The sequence below is a fragment of the Telmatherina bonti genome (assembly GCF_933228915.1).
Source record: "Telmatherina bonti genome assembly, chromosome: 4".
NCBI classification, from domain to species: domain Eukaryota; kingdom Metazoa; phylum Chordata; class Actinopteri; order Atheriniformes; family Telmatherinidae; genus Telmatherina; species Telmatherina bonti.
Window position 1 is genome coordinate 32441326 of NC_136622.1, and position 15733 is coordinate 32457058.

Here is a 15733-nt window from a genome sequence, read left to right on the forward strand (position 1 = left end):
CGCGCGGGGATCAGAGAGCAACGCTGACGGCGGAGTGTGAACGCAACAACTTTGTCTAAAACTTCGACACCTTTGTTTTTCAGTCCCTGGGGGGTTTGAAGTACAACTTTCTCTACAAGGTAGGTCAGAAATGATGTAAAATACATTTTAAAATTATTTTACCAACATAAACTTTCCGTCTTAACTCATTTAATTTTCCGAAAAGAAGCATTTAATAGTCTCGTTTCGTCGTCACACACCCACAGTGTACCCCATCTGAGAATGTATTCCCCTTTTCGACAAACATTAAACTTTAAGGGTTTAGCTGGTATTGTTTTTATAGGTCTAACTCACTTAACTGAGTTGTGGATTTGATGTTTTTGGTCTGTGTTTGATGTAATATGGCGAAGCTGCTGTAGTTAGCGGTGATTAGCAGTCCTGAACAAAGCTGCAGGGCCTCTGCGACTTGCTCACAAAGACACTTTTATTCCCTTTATTGGTCTAATTCACGCCTATTCCGTTTTCTGTGCTGTTTGTAACACTGAATCTTAATCACAGCCCTTCCCATTTCGAGAGCTATCTATATTTAGATTTATCATCAGTTTATGACGATTTTTCTTAGAGTGAGTGAAAATGTGGTCTTAAAACTTTATTTTTATTTGTCAGCTTGCTGCTAAATGAGTCAGATCCTCCACTCTGCTACTCATATTACAGCTGATGCAATGATTTTTATAGTCCAGCCTGGTGTACTTTCCCCCTTTTTGTTTCCTTTTTTTAAATTTTTTATTTATTTATTTATTTATTTTTTTATAGATTTAGGATCTTCATCAGCCATGGGTGTAGAAGGGGGAATGAAATGCGTCAAGTTTCTGCTTTTCCTTTCCAACTTCATATTCTGGGTAAGTAGCACTGTTTTTGGTAGAAAGCTCAATGTGTAAGATGTTGGAAAACAACTAAGACTTCCTTGTTATGGTGTAAAAGGATTAGATCGACAGAATAAAAGCAGCAAAGGAGAACAAGATGAAGCAAAAAGCAGGTTATGTGATGTTTGGTGTGATTATTATCATACTGGGAATCTGATCTACTTCCAGTATGCTGGACTTGTTTAGAGGAGTGTCTTTCCTTCATCAGCCCTGTGACTTTCAGCATGAAATACAATTTTGTTCCACTACTTTTAGGATGGCATACACAATGTAATCAGCTGATGAACACCCAGTCCCATAATCAAAGTGACAGCCCCTTTTGAGTTCCTGAATCCTTGTAGAGTGTTTGTTTAACATCACATTAAGGAAATCCTGAACAGCATATATTGTGTTTGTATAGTCTCTTTATGGTTTGAGAGTTTTGAAGGAGGTGAAGATGGAATGTAAAATCTTATGACTGGGTTTTAAAGTGTAACGGGATCATGTGACTCATCCATTTCGAGGTGAATTCATTTTTCCGTCCTTTACGGATACAGCTTGACTAATATCTTTAATCATTAGTGTTGCACAGTTGAACACTGCGTAACAACCAAACAGCAACTGGGACGTGAGGAAGTGCAGAATTGTGTAAGTTTAGTGGCAATACTTCTCTCATTCTTCCAGTTTAGCTTCTAGACAAACATTTACTAGCTTAAAATCACTTTAATACTGGTTTAACCCCATGAAAAGTTTGTGTACAGCATTTGTCAGCAGTTACGCCCTCGCCTATCAAAGCATATTTTGGATTTTATTTCATCATGTCTACACAGTGGAGTCAACTTTAACAGGGAAAATGAATTACAGCTGTTTACAGGAGCTGTAAAGTATTTGTCAAAGTTAGTACAGCTTAATTATACAATGTAATATTGTTGTAAACATGTTTACAGCAGAAGACTTTTAAAGTGGAGGTTGGTGAATAACTAAAAGCTTTAAAGAAATGTCCCATGCAATTCCCTCTCCACAGCATTTGCTTGTTTTGTCTCTAGAAGATGTTAAATGTGATACCAGAGAACAAGTCAACACAAGCAAAATCTGCATATCTTCACACTGGAAAGTTCATTTCTTTGCTTTGCTTAAATAACATTTCACAACTATTCAGGTTTTTTTTGTTTGGTTTTTTTTTTTTTTGTAAATTTGACCGTCAGTAGTATTGGACATCATATAATTGGAAATAGGTAGAAGACAAATAAGAAAAATACAACAACACAAAAACATCTTCTAAAACTAAGCTATATGTCTTACATGTCATGTCATATTTCAGTTTTACATCTCCTGTTTATCATCAAGAGAAGTATGATAAATGTACATCTGTAGGCACACGAGGATGTATTTCTTTTCTGAATTCCAAGTAAGAAAGTCAGTTTTTCCATGGCATAAATGTAATAATTTATGTCGCCACAGCTGTCCGACGGAGACAGTTCCAGTTTTAGTCCTTCCCTTATAATGACCTTTTTACTTACTAACAAAAGATTGAGTAATAATTCCCTGTCATATGTGTCCTCCCTTCAAAAGCAGAAGCTCCTAAATAAAAGCAATGGAATTGGAAGGGCATGCTGGTTCCAAATGTAGTTTTCATCTGAGTATGTAAGAAATAATCCTAGAGTACTTTCATCATACGTGGTAGTAGTTAACCCCGTTAACCCCACAGAGTCTCCTAAATCTCATGGTGGTCCCTTGGTGTTGCGTTTGAGGTGGAGTTATGAAATATAGAGTTTTGTCCAGCAGAATCATTGGAGATGTTATTCCCATTGTGACATGCATGCAGTTATATTCCCCATTGTTCCCTTGAAAGAGTGAAATTACCTTCTTTCTCCCACTTCTCTTTAATAAGTGCTGTCTTAATTTGGACAAGGCAAAACTATTATACAATTAGGCGATCCCCTCATTACAGATGGATGAAGTAGATTCTGACATAAGCAGCTTTAATGTACTTATGTCGTAGTTTTGAGCTTAATCTGTAGAAATCATTTTGCTCAAGGGTATATTTTCTTTTCAGAGATTCAAAGCTTTTAAATAGCTCTTTATAGACAAATGTCGCAGAGCTGATATGGCATTGTTTGACCAAAATTTTTATTTAGAGTCTGTTTGATTTGGCAGGACATCCGTATCGTATGAACACACACCATCTGACAGTTCCTTAAGTCTGCTGTTTTTTTTGTTTGTTTTTTTTACCGTTTCCTGCCAAATCTTCAGAGCCAAACTAATCAAGGGATTGTTTTTTCCCGCCATGTTCTTTACTAGATTGGTCTCACCAGTCGCTGCTGGCAATGGAACCACATCACTCATTGAGCACTCAATATCCTTCCACCTTGAAGAATAGGCCTTTGAACACCAAGAATTTAGTGGCGTCAACTGGGCAGCATAGAAGTAGTCTCACAGTGCAGGAGAGGCTCAGTCCTCCAATCTCTTTCTTTAAATGCAGCATATTAAATCAAACCTGTTTTTGTTTGTTTGTTTGTTTGGCACAGAAGTCTAAAAAAAAAAATCATTTATCTTATTCTAAAAATGGCCTTGTGGGAGGTTTTTACCATGAAAGCCTGAAAGAAAAAGAGTAATTTTAGCAGAATCTTCCTTTAAATCAATTGAACTCTCAAACTCTGTTAGAGATATGAAATAAGACTATGTTGTGATAATTTTAGCTTTATTTTAAAATTCAAGGAGCCATAATTAACATCAAATAATTGAGAAAAATCTTGTGCCAGTTTGACCGAAGAAACAATTCGGTTTCATGAAGTTCAGATAGAAATTTTACAGAAGCTTAAATATACTTTGACTGTGTCTGATGTTATTCATACTATTACCTTTGTGTGTTTTGTGTTAGTTACTCAGTAAATAACAGTACATTGAGGTTGATCAGTGGCTGATTTGCTAAGTCGTTTACTTTTATTTATTATAAGGGCATTTAATCGATTAATCAGGCGTCAGACACTTTGTCAAAAGGATAATAAAATAGTAGTCAGTCCTTAATTTATCAGGGTTATATTTTCTGCTTGGTATTTTATTGCATGACCCCGTTGTCTTTGTTTACCTGCTCTGTTCATGCCTTCGTGTTTTCCAACGTCAACCATTATCCACCTATTTGACCTGGCCTCAAATATTTACATTGGTGTTGCAACAGGGAGAGCTTTGTGCTGAAGAGCTTAATATGGTTAACATAAGAAAAAAAGTCTGCTAATATGCCGTTTAACTGTATTAGAGTAAGTATATGGTAATTCTCCTTAAAATATGGTAAAAATGAAGAAACACTGATGAATGATTGAGTTGCTGTAAGTCGAGCTTATAGTTTGAAATCACTACATGATAGAGAATTTACACAGTATATGACAATTTATTCTCATTATATTCATTACTAACATTGTAGTATTTTGGGGGTATTTATATGTTAAAAAATATTAAGAGTTTCGGTGTTGATATTTTTTAAGTATTTGCTAATTTTTGTCATCTTTTGTTATGTTATACATAAAGAGTTGCAGTTTTGACTTGAGCTAAAACTTATTGGGAAAATCTCATTATTTCTTTAGATAGATTATGAATCAGCAATTATTATTTGAACACCTTCCTCTGGGATGAACAAATTATTTTTATTATTTAAGCCTTTTTAAACCTTTTTTATTTGTCAATTCAGGGGTTGCAAGAAGAGCCAAGTTGACTTCAGTTTCACTTAGTATAAATCTAATTTTGTTTTCTGTAATATTCATCTTAACAGGTGTGTGTGTGTGTGTGTGTGTGTGTGTGTGTGTGTGTGTGTGTGTGTGTGTGTGTGTGTGTGTGTGTGTGTGTGTGTGTGTGTGTGTATGTGTGTATATGTATATGTGTGTGTGTGTGTGTGTATATATATATATATATATATATATATATATATACATACATACATACACATTTTCTTTTTTTTAATCATAAACTTTATTATGAGAGAAGTTTTCATGTGCTGACCAGTCACATTTGTGTGCTTTGTCTGCACATATAACAATTATGTGAAGAACAAAAGATGCAGAGTGTATGAGCTAAATAAATTAAATAAATCCTGGAGCCTTTGGTCATTTGCCCCCCTGAAAATTGTCTGCCAAAAAAAGAGGGAGAGGGAAAAAAGCACTGGCATAAAGAAAAGGAGGTTTTAGCTCAGATTTCTGTTATCTAAATATCTGCTGGCTACATGGGAAGCTCAGAAATATTCCTTAAGGGATAACCATCAGACAGTAAAATCCCAGATTTACTGTATAACAATCATAAAATGTTAGATTTAATATTTTATTACCTCAAAACCAGCAAATGCGTGGTATTTTTGTTTTAAAATTATCAATTATCAAAACATTTTGCAATGAATTTACTTTTGAATCATTTATATGTTCAGTTCTGATCAAAACACTTTAAGTTGGGCTCTGAAAAATGTATAATTTTGACATTTTTATAGCTGTTGTAGTGGTTTTTATAAAGATGTTGATTCTTGTTCCTGAGTTTTTAAAGGATTATTCAATATTATTTATAATGTATGACTCTTTATTACCGTATCAGTTATCAAAATCCTGAGTGTGTCATCATATTTTTCCAGCACTCTGTGGAAATGAATGATAATTCCCAGTAATGGTGTAAGAAACAACGTCTACGTCACTGCATACTTCACCTAGTGGAGATAAAATGAGGCCATGCTTTAAAATTCTACAGTACTTAAAAATTACAGTTTAGTTGTATTTATTTATCCAAATGTATATTTTAATCAGACATAAATTGTTGTGACATCAGTAAATGCCAAAAGGAAAGAAAATATTGCCGTTGTCATTACCTATAAATATTTTTAAATGTAATTTTAAATAGCGCAGCACAAGAAAGGTGGTAAAGTTTTTAGCTTAAACATTTCTGTCTGCACTAATAAGTTCTTATACAAGAAGTTCTGCTCTGACTTCAGACTGAATCTGCCACGTTTGTCCGTGCAAATGTTTGTAAAAGATCTGCTGTTGCAACTCCACCCAGAAGAGTGAATATTACAAGTTATCAAATGATCAGTCGCTGCATACAGGAACTGAAAAATGGTGCAACTTCTCCATCTTGAAGAAGCTTTTACTCATTTGCTTAAGTGGCGTGTCCATACAGAAGAAGAGAACATGTGATTATTGTGTTATTCATGTCTGAATACGACATCTGTTTGAGTTTAGTCTGTTTGACACTGAAAAGTTTCCAGCTTTTGATTTAGAACTAAAATGAAGTTAAGACTGAATTTGTCACTGTAAACACTACAATATGAATCATTGAGTATTTCATAAGTATTCACCGGCTTTTAAGATTTAAAAGACGATGGTCTTTCCTTGTGTCTATACAGACATCCAACGTTAACGTAAAAAAAACATAAACTAGGCAAGGCAAGTTTATTTGTATAGCACCTCTTCATGTACAAGTGATTTACATGAAACCATCAAAAGCATTACAGATGGTGTAAAAAAAAAAAAAAAAAAAAAAAAAAAAGCATAAAAGACAACACAAATAGCAAAATCACAAATCTTAAATTATATGAAAACATTAAACTAATCTCTCTGTTTCTGCAGTTATGTGGAATCGCATTGATTGTCGTGGGAATCATGGTTCAGATTTCTCTGCATAAGACCTTCATGATCCGTGATGCATCAGCCTCAGGAATTCCCATCGTCCTCATCGGAGTCGGTGTCTTGATTTTCTTCATTGCTTTCTTCGGCTGCTGCGGAGCCTGGAAAGAAAACTACTGCATGGTTACCACGGTAATCTTACGTCACAGTATTTATTAAATGATATTGTAACATCATATTTCTACTTTGTTTAAGTTACAGTAGTGCATAATGCAGATTCTGTCCCCTAAATTGCTTTAATTATTCGTTTCAGTTTGCCGTTCTTCTCACATTGATCATCATCGCTGAGATCGCCGCAGCAATCGCTGGATACGTCTTCAGAAAGAAAGTGAGTGCAGAGCTTGACTGTTGCTCGTAAGACCACATAGGAGGCTTGTTTTAACTTTGTCTTCCATGTTGGCTTCCTATTTAGCTCTCAGCTATCGTCCAGGACAGTCTCACTGAAATGATTGGCAGCTACAAAAACGGCTCGGCAGATTTTCAGAAGACTGTGGATCACCTGCAGGAAACCGTGAGTTCACTGTAAACTCTCCTCGTCACTGTTTACCCAGTCTGACAACGCCTTCTCATTACACTGCTGCATCCTGTTGGTGGCCCACTAGCTGTGACATTATTATTATTTGCACCATCTGTTGACCCATCTTTGACTGTACTGACCAAGCCTTAGAGCTGGCACTTCCACAATGATGACTTTGCACTGACTCATTTGCAGTGGAAATGCTGTGGGGTAAACAGCTCTGCTGACTGGAGAGACTTCGGCCCTGATGGAAGGACAGTGCCTGATTCTTGCTGCCTCAATGTCACCAAAGACTGTGGAAAAGGGAACATGATGGATCAGGACAAAGTGTACACCAAGGTAAACCCTCATTGGCTGATGCTTGTCAAGTCATTGCATATAAAATTATAGATATTTCTTACAACATTTCATACAGCAAACATTGGGCTGAGTTACAAACTGAAGGTGTTATTTGAGCTCAAGACACTTTTAGAGTCCAAACACAAGTTACATTCCTCGTAGATGGAATGTAAATATTAGACTGAAACATTAGTCCAGACAGATAACAGTGTTGCTCTGTGACAAATAGAGACACTTGAACACACTCTCAAAGTACAAGTACTCACACAGGTGGAGTTCCAGTGGGTCTGATCAGCAACTGTGCTTTTTTTTTTTTTTAAAGCTGGGTAGGTAATCTTGCTCAGAGACATTTTATTTTACTCTGGGTGAAGTGGTTCCTCGTCCTGATAGTAGTCTGTACATGTTGTAATCATGAACAATAAGAAATATAGTTAGACCCCTCAGTTTACTATAAATCTGTAAAAACTCTGACCAATCAAAATGTTCGGGCCGAATTGAAGTTGTTCATTGCTTATATTCATAAGCTTCTTCATGGCTGAGAAAATGCAGGAAGGATTTCCCGACCCGGCTTGGTTTATTTGCCTCCTCCTGCTAAACAGCCGAGAAAGAGAAAATTGTTGGTGGGAAAAGCTGCGAACTAGAAAAGCACTCGGTGAGCTCAAACCTCTGCCACAGCTTTTTCAAAAGTATCCTGGATCCAAACGGTGATCTGGATCACCACCTAAAGTAAACCAGTTCTTCTTTTTCACATTTCCAACAACTGAAAATTTCAATAAAATCTGTTCATAACTTTTTGAGTTATCTTGAACACAAACGGATAAATGCTGGTTAAAAACATGAGCTCCTTGGTGGAGGTGAGAAAGAAACCTTGGATCATGCAAGGAGCAAAACCAGAGGGGTAGGAGCCAAGACGGAGCGCCACTGTCCCATCTTGCTAGCTCCCCAACATTACCCACCCCAGCTTTAACTGCCCCCAAACTAAGCACATATAGACTAAAATGTTGTTTTATCATTTCCCCATTTCTGTTGTCACTAAACACTCAAACTCATTAAGTATTGAAGTAAAGTTTTACTTTCAGTACTTCCTTTGAAATTAAGCTTTAAAAACAAAGGTCTGACATGCAAAGTGATCACAACCTGGAATCCGTTTGGCATTCATTTGTGTAGATGCACCCTGAGAATATCGTTTCCTTATCTGATACACATATCTGGTACACATGTATCTGGCCATTCGTCTTCTTTTAACTGTTAGAGGGGCTAATAGGGCACGGGTGAGGGTGGTTGTGGGTGGGTGTAAGCGGACTGTGTGTGTGTGTGTGTGTGTGTGTGTGTGTGTGTGTGTGTGTGTGTGTGTGTGTGTGTGTGTGTGTGTGTGTGTGTGTGTGTTTATTTTGATGTAAATTGTTTTATTATGTAAAGCACTTTGTATTGTTTTTAAGCATGAAAAGTGCTATACACACAAAGTTTGATCTGATTAATTACAAATACCATAAATGATGCTAAAGAGAGACTTGCAGGGGAGCATGCACCTATGCCAAAAGGATAATTTATTTTGCTCCAAGTTTCATGCTGGTAGTACTGGGCGATGTGGGCATTAGAGATAGAAAGTCAGTGCCAACATGCATATCAGTGCTCTACCATGATAGGGCTGTTTACTCATCAATAATGTTTAACTTTTTCATCGCGAGACCTGTTTGTTTTCTGCCTCCTGTTGAAATGACAGCCACAATAAATGAAGCATACATTCAAAACTACAAGGGCTTCACGTACAATCTTGGTCTCAACAGCTGAAGAATGAAGAGTGGATGTGTGTTACTTTGTCAGAGGAAATCCAGCTGGAATGCAGTGGAAAATATAAACATTTATCTCCTGAAGGAACACTGTGTTTCTTTCAGAGAAAACCAGAAGATAGCAGCCAAATTCATCTAGGAGTTAGTAAAGAGGAACTGTGCAAAACTAGGTCAAAAGTTCAAGTAGCAGTGACTCAGGTGGTCGAGTGGGTTGCCCAACAACTGGAAGGTTGGTGGTTTGAATCCCCCCTCCCCCACTTAATCTGTTGGTGTGGCCTTGAGCAAAACATTTCACCCTCCTTGCCTTTAATAACGAATGTTCAGCAGAGATGCTGCCATGTTTCCATCAGCCTGCCCCACCTGTAGCTACCGTTTTCTTTCTGTGTGTCTGATTTAGCTTGTGAGTCCCAGGTTCTCCTCATGGTTGATGGCTTCTCCAGTGTGTATATATGTGTGTGTATATAGGCAGGTGTGTATGTGTGCTTATGTACATGCAAATGTAGGTAGGTTGTTCTCTTTCTTTCTCCTTCTCTATTCTCTTTCTGTCCCTCTTCTGTCCTCTCCGGTCCCGTCCAGCAATACAAACTTTGTAAGACAAACAATTATATATAATAAATAGAAAAATAAAATAAGAGAAAAAAATTTTTTTAAAAAAGGAATGAATGATGGGAGAACAAATCAGATACAATGTAAAGCCCTTCGTAAACTTCATCCATCCATTTCATAAAGTTGATATGTAGATAAATATCTCAGGAACTTATCAGCCAATGTTGATGACAATGATAGTTGTCAATTGTCAGAGGCAGAAGAGCTGAGGAATAGCCCCACAATTTCCCCTTAGAAAACCATGGGGATCTAGAAATGGAGTGAATCCCAACAGTACGTCATAAAAAGATTAATATTTTTATTATAAACGTCCTTCGTCTTCATGTAAACTACCAGGACCTTCATAGTTCATTACAAACAAAGGCAGAGTCAAAAGACGGCACATTAGCAGAGCTTTATTTTAGTTTAAATAAAACATTTGACCATAAAGCTGCAAAAGTAAGACATTAATTTGTGTTTGTTTTAAAAAAACACGTTTAGGCTGCTAGCTGGGTTTTTATCAGTGAGGAGGCAGACATCTTTGTAACCAGCAGAGTCTCTGCTTTCATATCACACCTCGTTTGTGTGGTTTGCTTCAAGTGCAGAAATGAGCAGAAGCTTTAGAGTGAACAGTGCTGTTCCAGGTGGGCTGAGTTTCTCCCCTCATGATGCCACACGTTAGGTTGGAGCTTCCTAGTGTGTGCATGGATCTGTACTGCAAGCATGATGCCTCCCGTACAGGGAAAAGGGTAAGATCTAGTGTACGGATCATGTGGAGACTGCGTACTAGTGCTCCATATATATGTAATATAAAGTAATTATTCAAATGTCGGCATTCATAATATCCATATTGCAGAGATGGTTGCAACATAGCAAAGAATACTTGCTGGAAATGGAACGACCACAGCTGTCTTTGAGGGGTTGCAGTGCATCCTGTTTTTCTGCAGGTTGCCTAGCGTCTGCAGCTTAACTAGCATGCACAGGTGCAGAAGTAGAGAGCTGTCATTTATACACCTGAGATTAGATCATTTAAGTTGAATTGGATGTGAATCTCATTGCAGAAACTTTAATCGGAATGTGTGAATTGACATTTCAGTGTAGCATAAAGTTTGCCTGTAAAGCAGCCAATCTTTCTGATCCCATGTTAGCCATGTTGATCTTTGTCATTTCTCCTTTATTTAAAGAGATAAAACATCATTTAGCTTGACGCTAAGACAGAAGCACAACCACAAGTTTACAACCACAAAACAAACCAACATTTGTTTTGTTTTTAGGGTTGTCATGACGTCCTGGAGACAACCCTGAAGGAAAACATTCACTGGGTAATCGTTGCAGCTCTGGTTATTGCTTTCATGCAGGTATGTAAACTGTGTTGATTTATCGATTTATATTAAATTGTCCTGTCTGGTGGTTTGGTTTTGTTTTCTGCAGTCAGAATTTCCCAGCTTGGCTGTTTTTAAAGTGCAACAACAAAAAAAACCCAATACATGTCTGATGTTTTTTCTAGGGATGCACTGATACACTTTCTGGGAGATCCGATACCGATATCAGAAATTTGAATATCTGCCGATACCAATATTTGCAGATACCAAATCTGTTTATGTGAACATTATTGTGACTATGGTTATTATTGCTGTTATAACTGTGTTAAGATTTCATTAGGTTGTAATAAATGACCCAACCTTTCTGAGGTTACCTCACCAATACAGATATAATAACATTACAGATCTAACAATTTCAACAAGTTTTATTTTAATTTGGCACATTTTACCTAAATACAACTATAAATGTGTGGCTTTGAAACAAAGATCTAGCTTTTAGTGTGCGGCTCGTGAAGCAGCCACTTTCTGAAAATGCGATCTAAACAAGTCATAATGATCCTCAACAGTGCAGTTCTCTCCACCAACAAGAGCTGCAGGCTGCTTGCAGAAACTTTGCTGTCCTAACGGCCCTAACTGACCCTGTCAGTGTTGCCAGTTTTGGCTGATTTCAGCTGCACCAAAGAGCTGCTTCGTCGGTAGCTCTCTCTCTCTCTATATATATATATATATATATATAGATATATAGATATATAGATATATAGAAAAAGAAACACCCACATTCTGGAGGCATTGTTGTATTTTCACCATATACTGTTGCAGAAGAATGCCATTACTTCATGCAATATTGAGGATAATGATTCCATGCTAAAAAACTGAATGTTACTGATTTGGCAACGTAGCAGGAAACGTAGCGTTGTTGGGGGGGGGGTTTCTCCTGTCTTAGAATATTGAGTTGAATTAATAGTGAGGAAATGTCACATTTTAACATTCAAGGCATTTATTTCTTTTAAAACACGTCAGAAGCATGTCATCAAACACATCTGCTCTAGCTTGACTAGTGTGGTAGCGGTACACTTTTATTAATACCAACACGCTTGGTATTGAGCAGATACAGATACTGGTATTGGTATTATTGCATCCCCAGTTTTTCCACCAGCAAATCTCATTTTTATCAGGTTAGTTTATGTAAAAACAGTTTTACATTGGAGAAACATTAATCCCAACATTTTGGTCTTCCTTTCAGATATTGGGCATCGTGTTCGCCTGCTTGCTGATGAGAGGCATCCGCAACGGCTATGAAGTCATGTAATTTACTCTTTTGCTGGTGTTGGCTGGTTAGACCACACTTATTGGGATCTTCAATTGGAAACGTTTTTCTTTTATAAATGTTAATTATTTGTCTCCTATATCACACTCAGAACAGTATATTTTTCCCTTATTCAAATTTTGGGTTTCTATTTTAATAGGTGAGCATAATCCATGCGTTGTTCGTGCGTAGGAATGAAACGTTGGAGAAGGTCCGCTGTAATTATGTGTTCTTGGTTATGAAGGAAGTCGACAGCCTCTTTCTTTACTGTTATGAAATTTTGCATCTATTTTTGGGTCAAGTTTTTATGTTTTTGCTTGTTGGCAGTTTCCATTTTTATTAAAGATTCTTTAAATTATGCCTGAGTTTGATTTAAAGACAAGCACAGAAAATTCCACGCAGCATAAAGATATTTATTTCAGACATAGTTCCATGAACTTGTATAATATTGGCACAAGAACACAACATGAAAAACTTGAGCAATTAATAGTTATCAAAAGAAATATCACAAGGAGAAGTTAATTCTTGCAACTTATCTTTTAGATGTGCCATGCCAGTACTTGTGAAAGGCACAGGAAGCAAATGACAAGTCAGATTTTAAATTTTACAGCAGTGCAAGGGATGTTCTGTAACATTACTGAAGTTTGGTGGCCTTACTGGGATAACTTAAAATTATTTTAAACCTCCAAAGCAAGAAAAATATAAAGTAAATAAAGGGCCATCACAACTCTTTCCAGACACTGTAGCTGCAGCAAAGCAGCTTAAAAAGTTTAAGAAATGTTGACCATGCAAACATGCCTCCATTCCTGGACCTCTGTCTAAAACAAAATATTCGCTACCAAAGTGCTTTCATTAACTTTTTTGAAATATTTTTGTTCTTTTGAGAACAGCTTCTGTCTTCATGTTAAACAACTTCATGAGCAGCAAAACTCAGTAAAAAGCAGAGCACAAAGTGAGGCAACCGCAACAGAAGATGCATGTTGGATGAGAACATATTATAAATGCCATATAATTATAAATGGAATATATTTGCAGATTGATGAGTATTCTGCTGAACATACACACACACCAAGCAGAATAATATGTTCCCCATTTTGTCTCCAGTTGTGCAACGATGCGTTACTTTACACAAGCAGACGATACCTGCAGCACAAACGTACAACAAGCTTGAAATCCAGCAACAAGTAATCATATGAACGCCTCACTTAACCCAGTTAAGTGCATCACAGTTAATTAAACTCCCTCCTGAGAAACTTAATTACACAAGTACTAATCTCTCAAAAAAAAGACACTTTGGAGTCATTTATTTTTCAAAATAAAATTCTTATCTTTAAATATGCGTCGGCTCCTTGTTTGTGGTATTTGTTTGCTTCAGATGAGTGACTTTATTTTTTCCTCCTCAGCCGAAAAATATTTCCCCCTGAAATGTTGTGTTGACAACTTTTAAAAACAGGGCAGTGCACGGACGTCACCATCATGAAAACAGTTCTCGTCAGGCTTCCTGTCGATGGCGGGCGGGGGGATTGGGGTAGTTTGCAGAGAGAAATACGATGCAGTGCAAAAGCAGCGACACCTCTGATTCTGCAAAAATTGAACAGAAAAAAAACCAGAGATGAGCTAATGGTTAACAAGGATAAGAGTAAAGTAATGTTGCAACATGCAGGGGATTTCTGCAACCGTTAAAAATGATCCATTCAGCTTCTTTAAAAAAGCTTTTAAAAGCCTAAAAGTACAGGTGCACTGAATTGTCTTCTTGTCATTTGTTTAAAGACAAAAGTTTGACTGCTACATGTCAGAATACATTAAATATGTATAAACTACAAGTACAGTTGGTAAAACTTGACATATAACACTGCATACTTACTGTATAAACGGAAATGAAACTACTAAGATCCTACAGACTAAATGTGACACGCACGTATCAATAAGAAAAAGAAAAACATGTTTCAAGTTAAAAATGTACCTTTTAGTGAAGAGGACATCTGAAGCCACTGGGAAAGCCACTCACGACACTGATGAACACCTAGACTATAGGAATTGATCCCTCTCACATAGCAAGCCTGCACAACACAAACATGTTAGCATCATCATCGTCATATAAAAACAATCTGAACATGAGAGCTCTGGAGGAGTTACAGAACCTGTCTCAGCTCTGCATCGCTCAGCTGGTGAGGGCCCAGTTTGCTGAGGGCCCGATCCAAATGCAGCAGCTCCAAGGCGTGACTGTTTAGTCGTCGGCCAATCAGGAAACTGGGAAAGCGAGGCGTCAGGAAGAGGAGGCGGCTGATGTGTCGCTGATCAGCCAGAAAAGATAAATAAACACAAAGACGTCCCGCTTCATAAAGACTTTGTCGTTTCTTGTTCAAGTCAAAGTAAAGTAAGAGATTTGCATGGAAACGTGATGATTTCTGAATCATTTTAGGACTGTTTTGCTGAATTATGGAGCTGAACTGCTTATATTTTTCTGTTCAGGATTTTAAAGGTGGATCTAAAACTGAGGATCCCAAACTGGGAGTCGGTATTTAACCACAGCAAAAGTTAATCTTCTACTGCAACGCTTCAGCTGAGATAATTACACTATCCTGCTGTGTAACGAATGTCCATCTAACCACATGTTCTGCTTTGATCGCCGGTGCAGAACTTTAACTCACTAGTATAACAAGACATATCTCACCAGTTTAACCTGCACTTTACTGGCTCCCAGTTCATTTACAATGCACTTTAAAATTTGTATACCAAATAAGTGTACACTTCTTCCCACTCCTTTTTCGAACTCCTTTTATCTCACAACTTTAATTATCAAATTGATGAGGAATTATTATTATTGTTATTAATAATATTTGTGAATATTATTTTCTTAATTAGTATGTATATGTATGTATATACATGTGTGTATGTACATATGTATTTACGTATATTTTCCTTTTTTATTTTCTTTCGTTTGTTCAAAATAAACTAACTAGTCAGGGGAAGCCTGGAATCGATCTCCCAAGACGACCGCTCTTCCTTCTGAGCTACAGCTGCCCCTCACATTTAGACTTACTTGGTCAAGGCTCTAATACATCTTTTGTTTTACATTTTTTTCTAACTTTTTTTTATTATTAAGGAAAAGTGGAAAGTCTTACAACATTCATAATATTTGGTTTCAGTCTTTTTTCTTTTTTTCTTTTATTTTTTAAGCAATAACATGATGATCCTCTTGAAACATAATCAATAGATACACATAAATGTGCTAAAATAGATTTATTAAATAAAGGTGGAGTATGTAAGATTTTCAATATTTTAAAAAAAACAAACTAATAAAATAACTACAATCATAATTAGATGGGGTTTTTTTAA

At 36.8% G+C, this 15733-nt stretch overlaps 2 protein-coding genes across 3 annotated transcripts in view; one reads left to right on the plus strand and one right to left on the minus strand.

Moving 5' to 3' along the window:
- On the plus strand, positions 1-12753 carry cd63 (CD63 molecule). The gene is made up of 8 exons (XM_079239115.1): positions 1-119; positions 793-878; positions 6479-6667; positions 6789-6863; positions 6948-7046; positions 7248-7391; positions 11041-11124; positions 12332-12753. The coding sequence occupies exons 2-8, from the start codon at positions 813-815 to the stop codon at positions 12395-12397; spliced, it is 723 nt and encodes a 240-aa protein (XP_079095241.1). The 5' UTR covers positions 1-119; positions 793-812; the 3' UTR covers positions 12398-12753.
- Positions 12754-12869: 116 nt separating this feature from the next.
- The window catches only part of letmd1 (LETM1 domain containing 1), a 10217-nt gene continuing 7353 nt past the window's right edge, over positions 12870-15733 (minus strand). For both annotated transcript variants that reach the window (XM_079239113.1, XM_079239112.1), the window contains exons 7-9: positions 14536-14688; positions 14358-14454; positions 12870-13975 (exon numbers count right to left, since the gene is read on the minus strand). In XM_079239113.1, coding sequence (XP_079095239.1) covers positions 13887-13975; positions 14358-14454; positions 14536-14688 — 339 coding nt within the window. In that variant the 3' untranslated portion in view covers positions 12870-13886. The remainder of the gene's footprint in view (positions 13976-14357; positions 14455-14535; positions 14689-15733) is intronic.